General features: G+C 38.9%; 1 protein-coding gene across 1 annotated transcript in view; it reads right to left on the bottom strand.

The window, feature by feature from the left end:
• Positions 1-21,149, bottom strand: part of cdh8 (cadherin 8) — a 126,637-nt gene that overhangs the window by 65,154 nt on the left and 40,334 nt on the right. Inside the window, exon 3 of the mRNA XM_058382401.1 lies at positions 273-567. Coding sequence (XP_058238384.1) covers positions 273-567 — 295 coding nt within the window. The remainder of the gene's footprint in view (positions 1-272; positions 568-21,149) is intronic.

Raw genomic sequence — 21,149 nt, 5'->3', positions numbered from 1 at the left:
CAAAGCACAAGAATCAAGAAGAAAAATCAGTTTCTGAATGGTCCAGTCAGAATCCAGACGTAAATCCTAGTGAAAGCCTGTGGAACAACTCGATGAGGGTTGTGAAAATGAGATCCTCATGAAAAAACATTGGACAGGATTTCTCTTTTTTTAATGTTTTTACAGGTTGTGTAGACTGTTATGTCCACTGCGGGTATTGTGTGTTGTGTTGTTATGTATAAACAGCATGAATTGTGTAATTGTGTGTCTAGGAATTAAACCGATCCACTCACCAACAGGTGACATTTCGGGGACCGAGCCCTGGTACGGCCCCTCGATGAACTGCGGCGGATTGTCGTTGATGTCCTGCACTTTGATGATGAACTCTGATGGAGGCTCCAGCGGCTCGTTGGTGTCTCGGTTGATGACCTGCGCCGTGAGCGTGTACTCCGCCTTCTCCTCGCGGTCCAGCCTCTTCATGGCGTGGATGTCGCCCGTCAGCTCGTTGATGGCGAAGATGGTTCCTGCTCCTTCTCCCGCCAGAACGTACCGGATGTTCCTGTTTCCAACATCGAGATCCGTGTGGAGCTGCAGATAAAATAAATCATACCTTCAGGATTAAGTGTTCAGTGGAGTATTGGATAAAATCATACAGCGCAGGAAAGACGGATTACACCAAGTATAAAATAAACAATAAAATAAAGATAGACCGAGAATGAGACAGAGAGGGAGACAGAGAGCAATGTAGAGAGAAAGACAGAGAATGAGACAGAGAGAAAAAGACAGAGTAAGACTGAGAGACAGATAGAGAGCGATGCAGAGAGACAGGTACGAAGTGTGGGATAGAAACAGACAGACAGTGAGACAGAGAGAGAGATAGAGAGCAATGTAGAGAGGCAGACAAAAAGTAAGGGAGAGAAACAGACAGAGAGTAAGGCAGAGAGACAGACAGGCAGTGAGACAGATAAAGAGTAAGACAGAGAGCAATGTAGAGACATAGAGAGAGATTGATGTAAAGAGACAGACAGAAAATGAAACAGGGAGGGAGACAGAGAGCGATGTAGAGAGAAAGACAGGAGAATGAGACAGAGAGAAAGAGATAGAGAGCATTGTAGAGAGACAGACAGGTAATGAGACAGAGAGACAGATAAAGAGTAAGACAGAGAGACAGATAGAGAGCCATGCAGAGAGACCGGTAGGAAGTAGGGGGTAGAAACAGACAGACAGTGAGACAGAGAGAGAGACAGAGAGTGATGTAGAGAGGCAGAAGAAGTAAAGGAGAGAAACAGACAGTAAGAAAGGCAGAGAGACAGGCAGGCAGTGAGACAGAGAGACAGATAAAGAGTAAGGGAGAGAGACAGATAGAGAGCCATGCAGAGGGACTGGTAGGAGTTAGGGGGTAGAAACAGACAGACAGTGAGACAGAGAGAGAGACAGAGAGTGATGTAGAGAGGCAGAAGAAGTAAGGGAGAGAAACAGACAGTAAGAAAGGCAGAGAGACAGGCAGGCAGTGAGACAGAGAGACAGATAAAGAGTAAGACAGAGAGAAATGTAGAGTGACAGAGAGTGAGACAGAGAGACAGACAGAGAATGGCAGACAGGAAGTAAGGGAGAGAAACAGACAGAGAGTAAGGCAGAGAGACAGACAGGTAGTGAGACAGGGCAAAGGAGGTCTTATCTAATCACACGATGCAGACTCCACACAGTTCACTCGCGGCTAAACCCCTCGTCCATCAAGTGAAGGCATTAGCGCTGGGATTGGAGCGGACTCTACAGTGGAGTGTTTCCAAAACGCCGGTGTTTTATCGTGACAGCTGAATTGCTCGATCGGCTCGGAGAAAACACTAAAGGCCAAACAAGGTCCTGAGCTTCCAGGCGATGTTTAGACTCTCCATCCTGACTGTCCATCATTCACTCCTTTATCTGTCTATCTGTCTGTCTATCTGTCTGTCTATCAGTCTGTCTCTATCTCTCTTTCCCTCTCTGTATCTCTCTCTCTCTCTCTCTGCCTCAGATTTTGACGTGAAATGATAAATTATTTTCTTATCTTGTAGATTTACGAGCTCAGTTCAGTTTCTCTAACGAACATGCACAATTATATTTTTCTTCATATGATACAATGAGAAAAAATGAGCCATATGGCATGATGGTAAACATTTTTCTACAGTATATATATCACCATGCTTCGCTTTACTAACAAAGGAACAGTACAACATCAGTGTTACAGTAAACTAACACAAAGAAAATGCTAGTTTTATTTATTTATTTTTACTGATGAAATGATAAATTAAAAAAATATACAGTATGTAATAGAGCTATTTTCTTTCAGTGATTAAAATGGAATAATCATACTGTGTTTTTAATACAGTATTTCTTGTGATAATCTTATTTTAATTTTAAGTTTTATTTTATTTATTTATTTATTTTGTTTCCTCTCTCTCTCTCTTTTTAATGTAAGCAAATATTCTGGGGGAAAAAATTCACCAACAACAGCTTTGTAATAACATAACATAACATGACATGACATGACATGACATGACATGACATGACATGACATGACATGACATAACATAACATAACATAACATATAACATAACATAAAATGTATTTATTTATTTCCTTTCTCTCTTTTTTAATGAAAGCAAATATTCTGGAGAAAAAAATGCACCAACAACAGCTTTGTTATAAAATGAAATGAAATGAAATGAAATTAAAAAATAGAAAAATAAAATAAAATAGTTCAATCAAAGGCTACTAAGATGATGAAAACATATGATGTGTAAACGAGCGCAAGTCTTATAATGTAGCCATGTAACTAGAGGAGTGACAGCGAACTAACTCAGCTAGACAGCTAGATAATCACTTTCTGTGGCAAATAACCAATAAAAAACAAGTAGGAAATAAATAAAGGCATGTGAGGTGATTAACTGTCCTGATTTATAGTTAGCTGAAATGATGTTTAATAAAAATGTCAGCAGTATTCTATAAATTCATCATTACAGCTTTAAAAGTTTCTTCTGTTTTTATGTAAATTTTTCACGAAAGTCCTTTCAGTGTGTGTGTGTGTGTGTGTGTGTGTGAGAGAGAGATACTTCTCCTTATAAACCTGCTCTATGGCATTACATGCATTTTAATTTTAATCAGTGTCTTTAAACAGGAGAGGAGAAAAAAAAGGGAGGAGATGAAAATAAAATAATTAGAGGGAAAAAAAATAAAGTTGTAATATAAATACAGCTGAGTTTTAGAAACCTAATTAGCAATAAGTCATCATGGCATTTCATTTGCTTTTATTAGGAGAATTCCAGCACTAATGTTTTCAGTGTGTAGCATCTAAGGTGCTGGTCAGCAGATTTCACTGCCCAGGGGTTACAGACTCCCCTTTTTATGGTCAAAGTTCAAAAACAGCAAAATCCTGAAAGTAGAAAACACACTGACCAAAGTAAGGCACTTGGTGGAATTTAATGTAGCGTTAGGACATAATTACAGGCGTAAACGCTATTCAGGGGTTATGTAAGAGTCTTACAAAGACGTGTGGTGTTTCTTGAGTGAGAAGTAGTGTGAAGTCCAGCAGCGCTGATTTAGTTGAATATAACTACAATACATCATGCTGTAAAGGATGTTTCGGCTGTAAACACACACACACACACACACACACACATATACATACACACACACACTGTGGAAAGTCATTCAAGGCCATTAATAATTAAAAGAATACGACTCTATAAACTAAATAATAGTATTCTCCCTTTACAGTGCATGAAAAGGCACAATATCACCGTCGCAGACATGATTTATCTCACAGAGTTCATTATTTATGGATGAAATGGCAGAATGAAGTGAAAGTTTCTCTGTAAGCCCAGCAGAAGAGCGCTGGCTCGAATTATCCTTCACACCATGAGCACATTTTCTTTACAGCCGAAGTGCATGGAATTAACAACACTGACTTTATTTTATTTATAAAAAAAAAAAAAAACGCATTAAATGAATGAATTAAAAAGTGTGATAAAATCTCCTCCATCACCTTCGTTTACAGTCTCGTGGCTTTAACGAATAATGAGATTGGAAGCCATTTTGATTTTGCTCAATTAAATCACTGAGTGACGTGATCAGTACAGCTAACACTGCTCATGCAGTTAGATTCCAGTGATCTATGAGACTCCTATTAGATTTATTTCTGTTTTTTTGGGACACAATTTATTTGGCATTCTTTCATTCATATTTCATCATGTCTTGCCATCATGTGACACCAAACTACATTTAACAGCAAAATAACCTGCTATTTTATTGTTCAGTCAGTATTTTCTATCCCAAATTTCATGGTTTTGGAATTTTCAGCTATAAATTCCATCTTTAATGCTTCTGATTTTAATCATCTAAAACGTAGAGGTAAAATCCAGTTATTTAGCCGCGTAACCTGACCCCATGTGAATATTTTGAACTTGAGGAGGTTTGAATATCTTTGAGGCGTGACACACAGTGATATGATGAGGATGGAGACTAGAACAGGAAGCCGAACGATGGAACATGGATTTTTTATCAATTAATAGCGATGATGCCATTTTAGTAGCTTAATATCACAAAAAACCTGGGAAGAGAAACAGAATCACGAGGGACTTCAGAGCAATTGAGTAAAGGAAGCTGTGTTTTTTTTTCATATCCTTTCTAAATTAGATGTGAGGTCCCACAGAGAGGGGGGGGGGGGGGGTCATTTACAAATTTTGACGATGCTCAGCACTTGTCTGAAACGCGACCCAAGACGTCGGCCATTAAGATATTAGCGAAGGTGTTTTTTGTGTGTAATTTTATATTTTAAGGACATCCAGTTCAGCAAACTTCAATTCCATTTCCTGGCCTAGAAACCCGGCATCCTGGTGGGATTTCGGACACTGGGGAACACGGTAACAAGGCAAATGTGTGCGAGAGCCGGAATCCAGACATCAAGAACCCGGTGCGCTCGTTTCATAAGCGCATTTTCATGCATATGTTGTCTCGGAGGTGCTGTTCTCAGACACTGACAAAGCACATTCGCTTAAATTGTCACACCTTGCACTTTTGTTCTCCTAATTGTGCCATCATTCCATATGAAAGATCTATCTCATTAACACGGCAACTTCACAACAATCTCAGTTCTATGAAAACCCTTTAAATGAGTCCAAATTAATGATGCACCTTCTCCTCACTCTGCTTTTTTTCCTCTTCTTTTCCTCACACTGAATTACTCTTCCTTCTTATATGTATATATAGATATATTAATCTGCAAGATAAGCATGCTCAGGTGCTGATTATTAATCAGAGAGAAAATTATCAAGCATTAATAGTTGATATCACACAGCTCCCTTTTACTGCAGCTTATTAACGTCGGCCTTCGGGCCTGCACTCGCACCAGATCTTTCAATCTCAATGTACAAACATTCAGGTTAAATCTCCGCTCTCGCGAGGGGAGAGCTTCTCCGCTAGGTCATTATCTAGGTTTCCTGGGCAACGTTGCACGCTAACTCTTGTATTTCAAAATGATTCGATCGAACATCAGAGGAAGAGGAAGAACACAGACCCCTCTCTTCTTAACCTTGATCACAAGGTTACTAAAACTTTACTTTTGTCACTGCGAGGAATTAAGAACGCCGAAAGTGAACAAGGAGAACAGTTCCACATAAATCAAGCCGGGACTGAAAATGCTTTATTTGCCACGGGGGAGCGTGTCTCTCCGTAAGAAGCAGCATTTAAGCAGCTCACGTCTGTTCATTAGCGCCGGTGTGAAGCAGAGAAGACCTAAATCTGCCTACGCGCTGGTGCAAAGCAGTTTAGCGAGTGTGTCATTGTGTTGGTTGCGTGAGAACAGCACTGGGTTTTTTATCGTCCTTCCCGCCGCAGAGCTCTCCAGGAGATTTTACTGTCAGCTCAGGAGGAAATATGACAACCGACGCCATCGGAACGGCTTTACGACGGCACGAGAAGCAATCAGCCGGCCCTTAACGAGCGCCTCTCCAGCCTAACGCCTCGTGTTAAGCCCTGCAAGCCGAATTAACGACTTCACTTCTTGTCAGGGGCAGAACGAGTGTTCAGGGTTCCTGACTGGCTGTGGGGGTGATGGTGAGGGTGATGGTGGAGCAGAAGAAGGTCCTCATCAAACCACGATGTAAAATCATCACACTCGCCACTCGCCTCATACTCCATGCTGACGCTCCACCTGAGGCTCGATTAGGCTCGGATTAAAGCTCGCTGCCTGCTAAGTACCATATGATCCTGTGTGTGTGTGTGTGTGTATTTGGCCTTTCTGTTCTGTAGCTGCACTCACTCCCATTCCCTGCTAATGCAGGAGGAAAACTAACTAGCTCCAAGACCAGCTGGATGAAAGATGAAAACATCTCATGCAGAGACGGTAAATTTTTATGAAAGCTAAGCTCTTAGCTTCACCTCAGACGTGGGTCACGTACACAAACCTTTTATATAGCAGCACTTTCCAATATTTGGATCTAATGATGGTCGTGGAGGAGACAGTTGTAAAGGAACCCATAACTATCCAAAGAACCCAACAGGAACCAGTCAAACCAGTCACTGAGTGGCGTTTAGGCCTCTAGCATCTTGTTTGGATGTGTGAGGTTCTAACTACAGTGTTTTGTAAAAGTGTTCTTTCTAAAGCTTTTTCTTTATTTATTAGGGATTTATTTAAATTGTGATGCTTCTTAAGAGAAATAGACTGGTCAAGAGACCTGGAGAACATCATACAGTGAAAGAACCAGCATTCATCTGCAATGTAATTTCTACTGCATGTACTTTACTTTATTTAAAGACGTTAAAAGCGGCAGTGTGTGACAGCAAGGTCGTGTCCTCCAGTCTGAGGGAACCTCCAGCAGCATCCTGAGTCCTGGGTTCCAGATATCACAAAAACAGTGTGAATTAAAGGAGCTGATGAGTCATTGGCGTTACATGAGATGCTCGTCTATTCCTGGAATCAATTTCCTCCTGGAGTTTGTCCGGTGGGAAAACGATTTAATCTCAGAGACGTCTTCTTTATTCCTGACAAAAACCATGTAGATTAATGAGCTCCAGCATGTTGTGACGGCTTCAGGACATCGGGCTTCAAATGTAATCTGCAGCTTCACTATCACTTTATTTATTAATAAATTACTTTATCAAGTTATTTCTTTATTTATTTACATTTGGTGGGGTATTTTGTAAGAGACAGTAAATTGACTTTATTTATAATAATAAACAAATTAACAAACAAACAAATTAAGATTTATTCTATTTTATAGTACATTAATTATTATTATTATTATTATTATTATTATTAATAGTAGTAGTATCTGGTTAGTTAGTTAGTTAGTTAGTTAGTTAGTTAGTTAGTTAAAGATAATATTATTATATTTTCACCCATCATCAATTTATTTATGCTTCTGATCCATTATTTATTTATTTATTTATTTATTTATTTATTTATTTATTTATTTATTTATTTATTATTTGCTTGTTTGATTGAGATAATCTTAAATATTCCTTCATATAATATAAGGAAATATTTAAATTTGATATTATTATTTTAATGCACTGACAAGTTGCTTTTATTTAATTTAATTATATTAAATCTTGTTCTTTTTTTTGTAGAGAATGGAGACGAATAATGATATAACATTGGTAATTTTACTGTAATTCTACTGTAAAAAAAACAAACAAACACAACACGTGTCACTCTCTCTCTCTCTCTCTCTGTCTCTCTCTCTCTCTCTCTGTCTCTCTCTCTCTCTCTGTGAGATCCGTTGTGTGAATTTTCCATCATGAGATCTCAGCCAGAAATCAAAGCGCTAAAAAAGCGCAGAAGGATGAAACGTAGCGTGTCGTCTCAGTGCTTAGCGTCCTGATTAGCCTACCTGTGTGTGTTGGATTGACTTTCATCAGGTCCAGATGGAAGCAGTAGCACGTCTTATGTGATACAGAACTCGGTTATGATGTAGCGTTAGCTTAGCGCAGATGGCACAGCTTGGCCTCCTGATTCATGTTACGTCGCCCCCCTGAGCTGAAGACTGTAGAAGTGAATGAAGTGTGTCATGCTGGAAGATTCGAGCTGCTTCCTGTGTTATAACACGCTGCGCTTTCACACACGCGAGTGACAGCAGCGCGAGCAACACGTCACCGTCTGTGACCGCCGGCTTCTGGGACCAAAACCATCCAACCTCCATCCGGGATCTGGCCCGACTCGAAGGAAATCCATCTATCAGAGCTCTCAGATTGTGCCTTTATTTACTTAGTTTGTTTGTTTGTTTATTAATAAACCTCTGTCAAACCTCAGATGTGTTCATGAGAAAGTTAAAAGCACTAACCGCACCTTTAGCCTCAACATTTTTTTTTTCACTTTATTTGTGTGTGGTGTTACAGAATTTCAAATCATGTTCACTTGCTAAGACTTTCTGCCATGCAAAGGTCAACACTATTACCCCTGTACCCCCTCTTACCCCTGTAACCACTCTTACACCTGTAACCTCTCTTACCCCGTAACCTCTCTTACCCCTGTAACCTCTCTTACACCTGTAACCTCTCTTACCCCTGTAACCTCTCTTACACCTGTAACCTCTCTTACCCCTGTAACCTCTCTTACACCTGTAACCTCTCTTACCCCTGTAACCTCTCTTACCCGTGTAACCTCTCTTACCCGTGTAACCTCTCTTACCCCTGTACCCCCTCTTACTCCTGTAACCTCTCTTACACCTGTAACCTCTCTTACCAGTGTAACCTCTCTTACACCTGTAACCTCTCTTACATCTGTAACCTCTCTTACCCCTGTAACCTCTTTTACATCTGTAACCCCTCTTACCCCTGTAACCTCTCTTAACCCTGTCACCCCTCTTATCCCTGTAACCCCTCTTACCCATGTAACCTCTCTTACATCTGTAACCCCTCTTACCCCTGTAACCTCTCTTACACCTGTAACCCCTCTTAGCCCTGTTACCTCTCTTACCCCTTTAATCCTTGTAACCATGTTACCTATTTTACTCCTGTTACCCCAGTAACTTCTCTTACCCCTGTAACCTCTTTACCTCTCTTGCCCCAGTTACCCCTGTAACCTTGCTTACTCATGTAACTTCTCTTAACCCTTTTATCCCTGCTACCCTGTTACCACTCTTACCCTGCAGCACTGTTGAATTCTGCATTCTTCAAACTTTTTGTATTTTTTTTTCTCTCATATCAGCTTTAACTTTGGTATCATGTAACAAAAAAGATTAAATATCTCCATGTTTTCTCCTGCTGGGTCCTAAATTCTCAATCGGAGAACCCTATTTAAAGCAGCTGGACGGAACTCTCACACGGCCGCCTGCGGGGTTTAAAGACGGCTTGTCGGGGTCCGTATTTGTGTTTTTTTGTTGTTTTCTTGTGTATCTCTGCAGTTCGGCTCGGTCATTAGCTATGCAAATAACCTCTCTATCTCTCTTTGGCAGATGCGCCCTGCCTGGTGTTCTGGTGTAGCTGAAATAATTACGTGCTGCTCCCCGACGTGTCACTCGTCCGTCCCTCCCGGAGGTTCCGTGGACAGAGGAAGTGTTTCCGCTGTCTCCTACAATGTGGAATTACCGAGAGCTGTGTTTTAACATGTCACGTTGAGAGCAGACGGATTCTGGCAATGCGAGAATCTTTTGTCTCTTTGAGCCTCTCAAGACTGGTGTGTGTGTGTATGTGTGTGTGTGTGTGTGTGTGTGTGATGTTCTCAGCCTCATACGTGACATTTTGAGGTAGTGGAAGCTTATAGTACGGCCCATCAAACATGAAGGATGAAAACATTAATAAACAGAAGTAAAGGAGGCGCAAGCTGCAGCTACCCTGTGCCACTGTTACAGCCTTCATAAGACATGCATAAGCACTGAATAGTACATTAGTATGTACAGAGTAAGCTCTCATTCATGTATATAATCCTGCCTCTGTGGAGGAAAAGCATCTACAAGCAGCTGAGAAGGTCAGGTTTTATAAAGAAGCTGCACTTTAGTCAATCCTTATGACACTCTTATGAACGCTGTAATGTCATGTACAGGAAAAGTATCAGGATGAAAAACTGTCAAACTTTTCAGGAAAGTTCAGAAACTTTAATGGTTCTTTATTTGTCTCTCTGCAGGAACCCTAACAACCCTAACCCAACCACTCTAACCACCCTAACTGTAACAACCCTAACCCTAACAACCTTCACCACCCTAACCTAAACCTCTTTATTTGTCTCTCTGCAGGAACCCTTAAAAGTTCTTGACCCTAACCCTAACAACCCTAACCACTAACCCTAACCCAACCATAATCCTAACAACCCTAACCCAACAACCTTGACCCTAACAACCCTAACCCATCCACCCTGACCCAACCCTAACCCAACCCTAACAACCATAACCTATCCCTAACAACCCTGACCCAACAGCCCTAACCTAACAACCCTAATCAAACAACCCTAACAACTCTAACCACCCTAACCCTAACATCTCTAACCACCCTAACAACCCTAACCCTAACAACTCTAACCACCCTAACCCTAACAACCCTAACCCTAACAACTCTAACCACCCTAACCCTAACATCTCTAACCACCCTAACAACCCTAACCCTAACAACTCTAACCACCCTAACCCTAACAACCCTAACCCTAACAACTCTAACCACCCTAACAACCCTAACCCTAACAACTCTAACCACCCTAACCCTAACAACCCTAACCCTAACAACTCTAACCACCCTAACAACCCTAACCCTAACAACCCTAACCCTAACAACTCTAACCACCCTAACCCTAACAACCCTAACCCTAACAACTCTAACCACCCTAACAACCCTAACCCTAACAACCTTAACCACCCTAACCTAATCCTAACCCCTAACCCCAGAAGAATCCAAAAAACCCTTGAAGAACCCTTTATGATGTGAAGCCGCCTACACCAGAAAGACTTCTATTTAGGTTTTTATTTTTTTCAAAGCTAAGGAATCTATTTTGTCAGGAATCTATGTGAACCTTTAATACTTAAAGTAGAAACGATTCAGTCTTAAGAATTAAAAAATGTTCAACTTGTTTTCTTCATCATCCTGCGAATTTCTTCCATTCTTCTGAAGAATATGTTTAAAACGTTTTGAGGATCGAAACGGAGGACGAATTTTTTTTTTTTTAAAAATTTTTGGAAACAACCGAGGGAGGTTGATGAGAACCTGAGCAAGATTAAACACGACAATGAAGATAAACAAATCAGTCAGATGATGATGATGATGATGATGATGATGATGATGAGGAGGAGGAGGATGCAGGAGCTAAATAGAGAAACAGAAGTGAACACAATTTAAATTCATTAAGTGTCTTCTTCTGCAAAGTTACAACAATGTTCCAGAATAACAATCAGTGAGAGTTTGAGTTGATTTTCAGAGAACCGGTCTCTTCTTGAGGATCCAAGATTCTAAGGGAATTTTGCAGACTGGAGAACAGAACCAGCCGAGTGAGGGCTTTGGACATGGAAGACGAAGAGACAGACACATAAACCATACACGCAATGAAGCAGAACCATCAACTAGCAGGTGCTTTCCATGAAAGTGAAAAATTCCAAATAGAATCACTTAAAAAATGAAAGAAAGAAAGATCCAAAATCCACACACAAATACAAAGTGTGTTTACAATTAATTCGTAAAGGGTCTAAGATCCAAGCAGGAACCATTCAGACATCCAAGAACTGGACTGATTGGTCAAACCCTTAATCATTATGTGTTAAAATATACCACTGAGATTTTCCTTTAAAAATGTTCCAAACAGAATGGCTTTAAAAAGACAGAACCATAAACTATCTAAAGAACCAGTAAGAAACTTTATTTTATAAAAGTGAATATGCATAAAATGTAGAACCGCTAAAGGTTCTTAGTTTGATTATTTAAATTTTTTTTAATTAATTTGTTTATTTTTCTTTTGTTAAGAATAATTAATCTTACAAAAAAATTGTAAAGAAAATTGGGGAATTTTGCTTGCCCCTTCGGGGGAACTTTTAAAGGTTCTATAAAGAATCCTAAAATGTATGATTTTCCCTTAAAATACATTTAAAGACATTCAAATACACTCAGGGAACCTTTCACTAAAGAGTAAATACTGAAAAAAGGTTCTCTGGCAGAACCCTGTTAGGGTCTATGGAAACCTACATCTGAGGATTTTCATTAAAAAGGTTCCAAAAAATAATAATTTACTTTAGAAAACTAGAACCCTAAAAGATCAGATATGACACAAGGCATCAACTTTCCTGACACTGAATGACCTTAAAAATTTGATCTCAATTTTTATGCAGAAACCTAAAGGGTTTAATGGTTCCAGGTGGAACCCCTTAGAAAAGCCAGAACCATACACACACACACACACACACACACACACACACATACAAAGAAAACAAAGAGTAAACAATCTTCAGAACCCTTTCAGCAAGCTTTCTTTTTAAAGTTCTTTGTAGAACTCTAAAACAAAGGCTTTCTCTTTCAGGTTTCAAACAGAACCCTTGTAAAAAAAAAAAAGCCAGAACCATAAATCAGACAAAGAACCCAAGCTGCAGCTACTACTTCAAGAGATAAAAACACACGTTTCCCTTTGTTTAGAGTGACAGGAGTGAGTGTGTGTGTGTGTGTGTGTGTGTGTGATGGACAGAAGAATAGATGAGTTGTGAAGGAAAAATTCCACAGCAGTCATCAATCTGGGTGCGACTCGTCGTCCTTCACCACCACTCTGTTTATTTATTCTGCACCTGACGACGTTCTGCTTAATGAACGAGTTAATGATCGTTTTCTGGAACGTTCTTACAGACGTTAGAACCGTCTGGTTAAAAAAATAAATAAATAAATGGCAGTAAATAAGACAGTCGGGATCTACAGCTCATCGGCGTGAAAGAGATTTCGCTAGACTACTTTCTGAAAAAGCAGAACTCCAGAGGTGAAGTTCACCATGACAACCTTTGATGTTGGAAAAAAAAACTTGTCTGAAAGTCTGGAAGTGTTTCATAAGCTTGAAGAAAAAAAAGATGATGTGATAGACAGACAGACAGACAGACAGTTACTGGTAGAAAGATAGATGACAAATAGAGGGAGAGAGTGATACAAATGGGAGAGAGAGAGAGAGAGAGAGAGAGAGAGAGGGAAAGAAAAGAGAGAGAGAGAGAGAGAGAGAGGGGGGGGGGAGAAAAGAGAGAGGGGGGGAGGGGGGAGAAGAGCGAGAGAGGAAGAGCAAAACAGAGAGAGAGAGAGAGAGAGAGAGAGAGAGAGAGACTGGTAGACTGATAGAGAGACAGATGAAGAGAGATGATCTGGATATTCCAACACTGTAAGTATAAAATAATAATATCTGTAAATCTGATCAGTGTAAAATGGTGGAGATTGTTGAAGCAGAGGAAGCTGAAGGACTACACTGAGTTTGGTGGAAATGGCCTGAAAGTTTAGAAGTTATAATATGCCAAATTCTTCAACAGAAGTCAATGAAATTTTGCCCACTTTGAGTTTCTGAAACAGGAAAACCATAATTCCAATCAATCAGTCAGGGTACACTACATTAGAACAAGCTGGAGGTTTAGGATGAGTTTGGATCATGGAGGAGGGTTTAGAAATCATCATCATCATCATCATCATCATCATCATCATCTCATGTCTCAGGTTTAACCTAGAGCCTAAAACTCAAATCTGACAATGTCAGTGATTCAGTGATTATATGATTCATTAATCGACTCAGTGATTCATTAAATGATTCAGATGATACTAGTGTTCAGATTTGAGTTTTATTTTTTATTTATTTAAAATCTATTTTATGGGCAAGCGATGTTACTGGGAGAAACTAATCTTTTATTGATTTTTATTGACACTAAACTGGTGTCCATAAGCTTCTATGACTTAGCGACATTAGCCTAAAGTGTCTCAAGAGCAAATTTAAAGATTCTTTAATAATAATTTAGTAATTGTTCATTCACAGAGATCATAGATATTTTTTTATTTTTTGAAATAAACCTTTTCTTTAATGCTATTTATTTAGAAATGTATTTAGACTTTAGGGATTGGGACCACAGCAAAATTTTGCTATATAACCCTGATCTCTTCATCCAAACCCTTAAATATTTGACTTTTATTTTCTTAGTGTTGTGTTTTCTGTTTTCTATATGCTTCATTTTTATGAGCCCTGATGCTTTATTTCATCCTCTGACATCTCGCTGTACACGATGATGTTAATCGCGTGAATCTGTGTGAATATTTCTTCAGCTCTTTACACTGCGCTGATGGAGTGTGTGATGGAGTGTGTGATGGAGTGTGTGATGGAGTGTGTGTGTCTTTCACCTGTGTGTTCATCATGTCACCTTGAACAGTTCATGTTAAAGTCAACAACAACAAGAAATTCTTCTTTACTGAAAGCATTCAGTGATTGCTAGGAATTATGAGGCAGTTTTTCTTTTCCTCCCAGATTCAATATAAAAAAAGAGAAAAATAAAGGAAAATAAAACAAGAAGAAGAACAACATGAATTCATTAAAAAATCTAATCATTGTGGAGTAACTTTCTGACTTTACTGGATATAAAAATCTAAAAAAGAAAATACAAAAATAAAAATAATACATAAGAAGTAATGTCTAAAAATACTATATATTTATTAATTTATTTTAAAAAATAAAATAAAATGATTAATAAACAAATTAAAATTAAATTTATTTTTTGATTCATGTAGAAAATGAATAAATATATTTTTTTTATAATTTATATGTATTTTTTCCCACAACTGTTTTTTTGTTTTTTTATTTTGCCACAATGCTTAGTAAAATGCTCTTTCCTCAAAGAAATATTTTTTACTAACATATATGAATATTTATAAATATTATACTAAATTAATTAATGTCCTAAATACACGATAATACACAATTATTTGTTTGTTTGTTTTTTCCAAAATTAAGAAGTCATTAGAGAAATGAATTAAATCTTGGTGTTGTGTTTCTTCGTAATTTCGTCGTGCTGCTGCTTCACATTTCCTGTTTATAACTCGATTTTTATTCTTTGTGTGTGTGTGTGTGCGTGTGTGTGTGTGTGTGTGTGTGTGTGTGTGTGTGTGAGATAACAGCGATCGGCTTTAAAGAGATTTAAAAGAAGAGACTGATGGAAAGAGAAGTGGAGAAGACGAGTGTAATGAGATAATTAGCAGGGGGAGATGAGTGATAATTCTTTTATATTCAGCCATCTTGAATATGTTGTTTCATGGTAAACACGATACGCTTAATTAGAATGAATCATTGAGCTTCTGACTGTTGTGAGAACATTTGCTGTTACTGCCGGCTGTTTGCAGTGTAATAATAATTTATGGATTTCTACAATAATTCATCGTATACATCTGTTGAAGTCATGAATAAGTCCCTGGTTTTGTCTTCTTGGCTAGAAAATTAGGCGTGTACATATTTTAGTGCCAACACACACACACACACACTTGCGCTATTCATTAGAAAGTGCTTTATCGATTCCTGAGACAGGAAACCGACGAGTTCCAGAGACTTGGATTCTTGAGGAAGGAAAGAGAGTGGAATGGAAAGATGGAAATAAATATGGATATCTGACGTGGGAGGAAAAGCCCAAACTGTGCATCTTAACATATTCACCAAAACACACACACAAAATACCAGGTGTAGTGAATACAATGCAGGAGGAAAATAATACCACCCACACACACACACACACACACACACACACACACAGAGAGGAAAACACTGAATATATAAATACTGTTCTACTGATAAAACTGGATTAAGAAGAGTAATATACACTGAACTACACACACCGTCCACACACACTGCCATATAAAGGTAGACACACTGGGACACAATGATGTCACTTACATTACAGCAGCTGTAAACAGTCCTTCTCTCACCAGACTCTCTCTCACTCTCTTTATTTGCTCTTTTAAAGTTAATAATATCTGAGATTTCCTGAGAGATCTTTTTGTCCACCCTGAAAGCCTCTGACTCGAACACAACGCTGACACTGGAGACTCCTTCCACACTTCACACAAACATCTCCTTACTTCAAGAGACTATCATCCTTCACCATGCAGACGATTACACACGTATTTTTAATCAAAAACAAATCGTTCTTTAATGTGGACTGTCCCTGTGAACAAGCTGTTACTATGGAAACGATAGCTACACCACTGTCAGAGCTGCTGTTGTAGAAAACTAACCAATGCCTTCTGGTGCTGACCAATCAGATTCAAGATTTAAAAAAAAAACCTCTGATATTGTAAAGTGGTCACAGTATAAACATACTAAATAAATAAATAAATAAATAAATAAATAAATAAATAAATATCTACTACAATATCTAACAAAAATTGACTAAAGTCTTAAACAAAATAATTAGAATTAAAATTACATAAAATGGTTTTATTTACAAAAATAAAATATTAAATAATAATAATAATAATAATAATAATAATAAAAGTAAAATTAAAAATTATTATTATTAGATTTTAAAACTAGTGCATGTGTGCATATATATATATATATATATATATATATATATATATATATATATATATATATATATATATATATATTAATAATAGTTAATGTCAAATTTTTGTATAGAATATTACTATTTAGTACATTATTCTAGTCCAGTTTTTCCTATATCTCTGAGGAAGTGTCCACTCTGCATCTAGTGCACTAAAACTCCATTATGTTACCCCTGTGTAGTGAGCTTATATATAGATTTTACATAAATGTGTAATTTCATCTGGTCTCTGTGGAGGATGTAAAAATCCCGGCGAGTGAATGACTAATTATTCTGGAACATTAAAAGAAGGTAAAGTAATAATAACAAATCTCCTTGACATGGCGACCCAGCGAGGGTCACTCTTTCCTCCAGTCTTTTTTCCACCTGAGTATTTTTGCCTGGTTTCAGTTTTCTGTATTGTTTTCCAAGGTAAAAAAAAAAAAACAGTTTTTCCACAGTGCCCTAGAGCGCCGCTCTCCTCATTATCAGCTTCTGGATGAAATAATAAAGCAGACGAGAGCAGATTCAAGACAGGGCTTGCAATGATTTTCTGTCTGCCTCTTTTCCTTTTTTTTCTAACACACTCGGAGTGTGTATTTTCTCCATCTACACAGATGTAAATGTCGAGATTCAGTTAGTGTTAGCATCCTCCTTCCCTCCGCATGCAGATGAACTTTGACACAGTCGTGGGTTTTTAAACGAGTCTTGGGAACGCCACGTGTTTAAACACTAAAATCATAACACTCTCCAGTTTATAATGAACTAAAGAGTCCATTCTGCTGCAGAACTTCCCACTTACTTCAAAGAGGATCGGTCACCTTGACGACAGTAAAGTGACATCACCTTTATTACATCGCATGATCACACCTTTATAAACAAGATTTTGTTTTGTTTTGTTTTTCTGTTTCATTATTTTTCTCTTTTTTTTCCTATTTCCGATACATGAATTAGAGCAGAGACTGTGAGCCAGGCCTTCTCGTCCAACATCAGTGCCTGACTAGAGGAATGGTCAAAAATTCCCATAAACACACTCCTAAACCTTGTGGAAAGCCTTCCCAGAAGAGTTGAAGCTGTTATAGCTGTAAAGGGCGGGGCAACTCCATATTACATTCATGTGCATGGAAAGGCAGTTCCAGTTTTGGCCTGACTCACAGTCTCCACTCTAATTCATCCCAAAGGTGTTCTATGGGGTTGAGGTCAGGACTCTGTGCAGGACAGTCAAGTTCCTCCACACCAAACTCACTCATCCATGTCTTTATGGACCTTGCTTTGGTCACTGGTGTACAGTCATGTTGGAACAGGAAGGGGTCATCCCCAAACTGTTGCCACAAAGAGCATGAAATTGTCCAAAATGTCTTGGTATGAAGCTGAAGCATTAAGAGTTCCTTTCACTGGAACTAAGGGGCGGAGCCCAACCCCTGAAAAACAACTCCTGAACTCAATGATCTGGAGGTGTGTCCCAATACTCTGGCAATATAGTATATATATATATATATATATGTGTGTATATACATATATATATATATATATATATATATATATATATATATAGATAGATAGATAGATAGATAGATAGATAGATAGATAGATAGATAGATAGACAGATCTGACTGCTAACTATAGTGCCTAGCTGAACAGCGTTATAAATAGCACCTAAAACACCACCTGCTTTACACCTCAGCAGAAAGCCGACAGACTCGTCGCACAGATTGCCTTTGCAGAAAATCGTCCAGAGTTTCAGCTTCAATTCTGAAAACTAGTCCAGATTTTGAGAAACAGGTCAAAAGCAGTGTGTGAAACACGTTACAGAGCTGAGGTCAGAAAAAACACACAGAGATGTTTAATGAGAACATTTTGTTCAGGAATTTGTTAAATAAAATCTGAAATGTTTGGGAGAGCAGCTGCGGCCGTGCCACTGACGCTGACCTCGGGGAAAATTTTAAAAAATACACAGAAAAAAATAGAATGCAGTTTTGTTGTTTCTGATGTTTTTATTGTGTTCCATTAAGTAGCTTTAATATGCTTTACTATTGATTTGAAGTGTAAAGTGTAAGATTTCAGTCCTGTTTCTGTCTTCACACACACACACACACTCACACACTCACACACACACACACACTCACACACACTCACACACACACACACACCCACAGACACACACACACACACTCACACACACACACACTCACAGACACACACACCCCCACACACACACACACACACTCACACACACTCACACACACACACACCCACAGACACACACACCCATACACACACATACACACACCCACACACACTCACACACACACACACCCACAAACACCCACACACACACACAGGGCATATCTGATGGAAAAACCAGGGCAGAATTATTTGTCTCTTCACGTGCTCAGAATAAATTGACGTAGCCGAATGGAATCTCGTCCCCGTGTTTACGAATCCAAAATAGTCTCTCATTAGTGAAGACGCTCTTCATTTTCCCGCGCAAAACAGGATGAATAAATCTCATAGCCTTGTCTTAGAACACATTATGCATTCAGGAACCGGCTTGGTGTCGTTTCGGACATCAAACAAAAGCACCACAGGTCACCGGAAGAGACAAGTACCACAGTCAAGATGGATTTTTTTTGCATAAAAGCCATCACTGTGTCTAGTTATGCAGCTCACACTGTCCAATTTGTCCTCAGAACACGGGCTCGGGGAAATATGTAGGAATGCTAATGAGCAACAAATGTCCCCTGCGTGGAGTAAATCCATAAGTCCTTAAACCCGTTCATTTATTATTTTCAGCTTTGCTATTTTTTCTTTTCTTTTCTTTTTTTTACTAAGCAAGGATTTTATAAGGTTCAGAAGCTCGAGTGCTCTAGTTATTAATACCATGCTAATGGAAACGGATAAAAAATCAGAGTTCTCCTTCTGACTGAAATAAAAGGAGAAAAGACACAACAATTTAATTTATATTTGTGTACAGAGAATGATGTTACATTACACCTGCTAATAAAACAAAATCAACAATATATATGTATATAGTTAGCTTTATGTAGTGGCTTTATGTGTCTTCATCATCATCATCATCATCATCATTACACAGTGGACATGTCCCAATCCACACACCCTCTTCAGCATATAAACCATGCAGAAACATCATCATCATTCAACTGAGGGTGTGTCCAAAACCACATCCCCTATTCTCTATATAATCTACTGAGGGTGTGTCCCAAACCACATCCCCTATTCTTTATATAATCTACTGAGGGTGTGTCCCAAACCACATCCCCTATTCTTTATATAATCTACTGAGGGTGTGTCCCAAACCACAGCCCCTATTCATTATATAATCTACTGAGGGTGTGTCCCAAACCACAGCCCCTATTCATTATTTAATCTACTGAGGGTGTGTCCCAAACCACAGCCCGTATTCATTATATCATCCTCTGAGGGCATGTCCCAAACCACATCCCCTATTCATTATATCATCCTCTGAGGGCATGTCCCAAACCACACTGCCTACTCACCATGTAGTTTACTAAGGGTGTGTCCCAAACCACACTGCCTATTCACTATATTATCCACTAAGGGAGTGGCTCATACCATACACCCTATTCCCTATATAGGCCACAAAAAAGCAAGTGGACTAACTGTATTCACTCTATATGATTCAAATAAACACCAACATCAGTTCAGTGTGGGTGTGTCTTAAACCACAAACCCTATCCACTGTATAGAGCACATAAACGTCACCACTTTATTGTGGGCATGTCCCAATCCATATAACCATATGGTCAACACCAGTGGTTTACTGCAGATGCAGACTATATAGGCCACTGTGGCCATGTCCAAACCAGACACTTTATTCACTACAGAGTTCACTGTGGGTGTGTCTCCTTCTATACACCCTGTTCACTGTAGACGTGCCCTAAATCACAAGCCATGTTCACTCTTTTGGCCACATGTCACCTTCCTAAAACAAAGTCTGTTATGGGGATTTGGACACTCTCTGCTGCAGTGCATTATGGGAGGTCCATATTTCTAACTACAAAACGGCAGGCTGTAACAGATTGTAGCTCTAAGGCTAATGCTAACAGGGTGAAATTGAATCTGTGCTAAAGGTCAGAGCGATAGATCATGAGGCAGGAAATAAACTTCACTACAGACTCTAGGGTCCTAAAACCTCAGTGCACTAGCAGGAACATTGAGTTGGTGATGTGAGACATTTATATCATTGTTTATGTGGCCTATATAGTGAATAGGGTGTGTGTTTTGAGACATGTTCACACTGGACTGATGATGATAATGAGACATTTATAATGGAGCATGTGCCCTCTAGACCGAAAAGGCTGAGTGGTTTGGGACACACCCACAGTAGACTGAAGGTGATGAAAGTATTGGAATGGTGTTTATGCACCCTATAAGTGTATAGGGTGTGTGGTTTTTGACAGGTGGACTGATGATGTTTATGAGGCCTATTTAGTGAATAGTGTTTTAGGACACATTTATATCTATAGTGATTAAGGCTTGTGGTTTGGGACGTGTCTACAGTGGGCTGAAGTTTATGTGTTTATGTAGCCTCTATAGGGAATAGTGCACATCTTTTTGGGAATGTCTAATGTGAGCTGACGATGGTGTTGATCTGCCTTATATAATAAACAGAACGTGTGATTTGGGACATGTCCACAGTGA

Source organism: Hemibagrus wyckioides, linkage group LG27 (genome assembly GCF_019097595.1).
Source record: "Hemibagrus wyckioides isolate EC202008001 linkage group LG27, SWU_Hwy_1.0, whole genome shotgun sequence".
Taxonomy (NCBI): domain Eukaryota; kingdom Metazoa; phylum Chordata; class Actinopteri; order Siluriformes; family Bagridae; genus Hemibagrus; species Hemibagrus wyckioides.
This window is presented reverse-complemented; position numbering and strand designations above follow the sequence as displayed.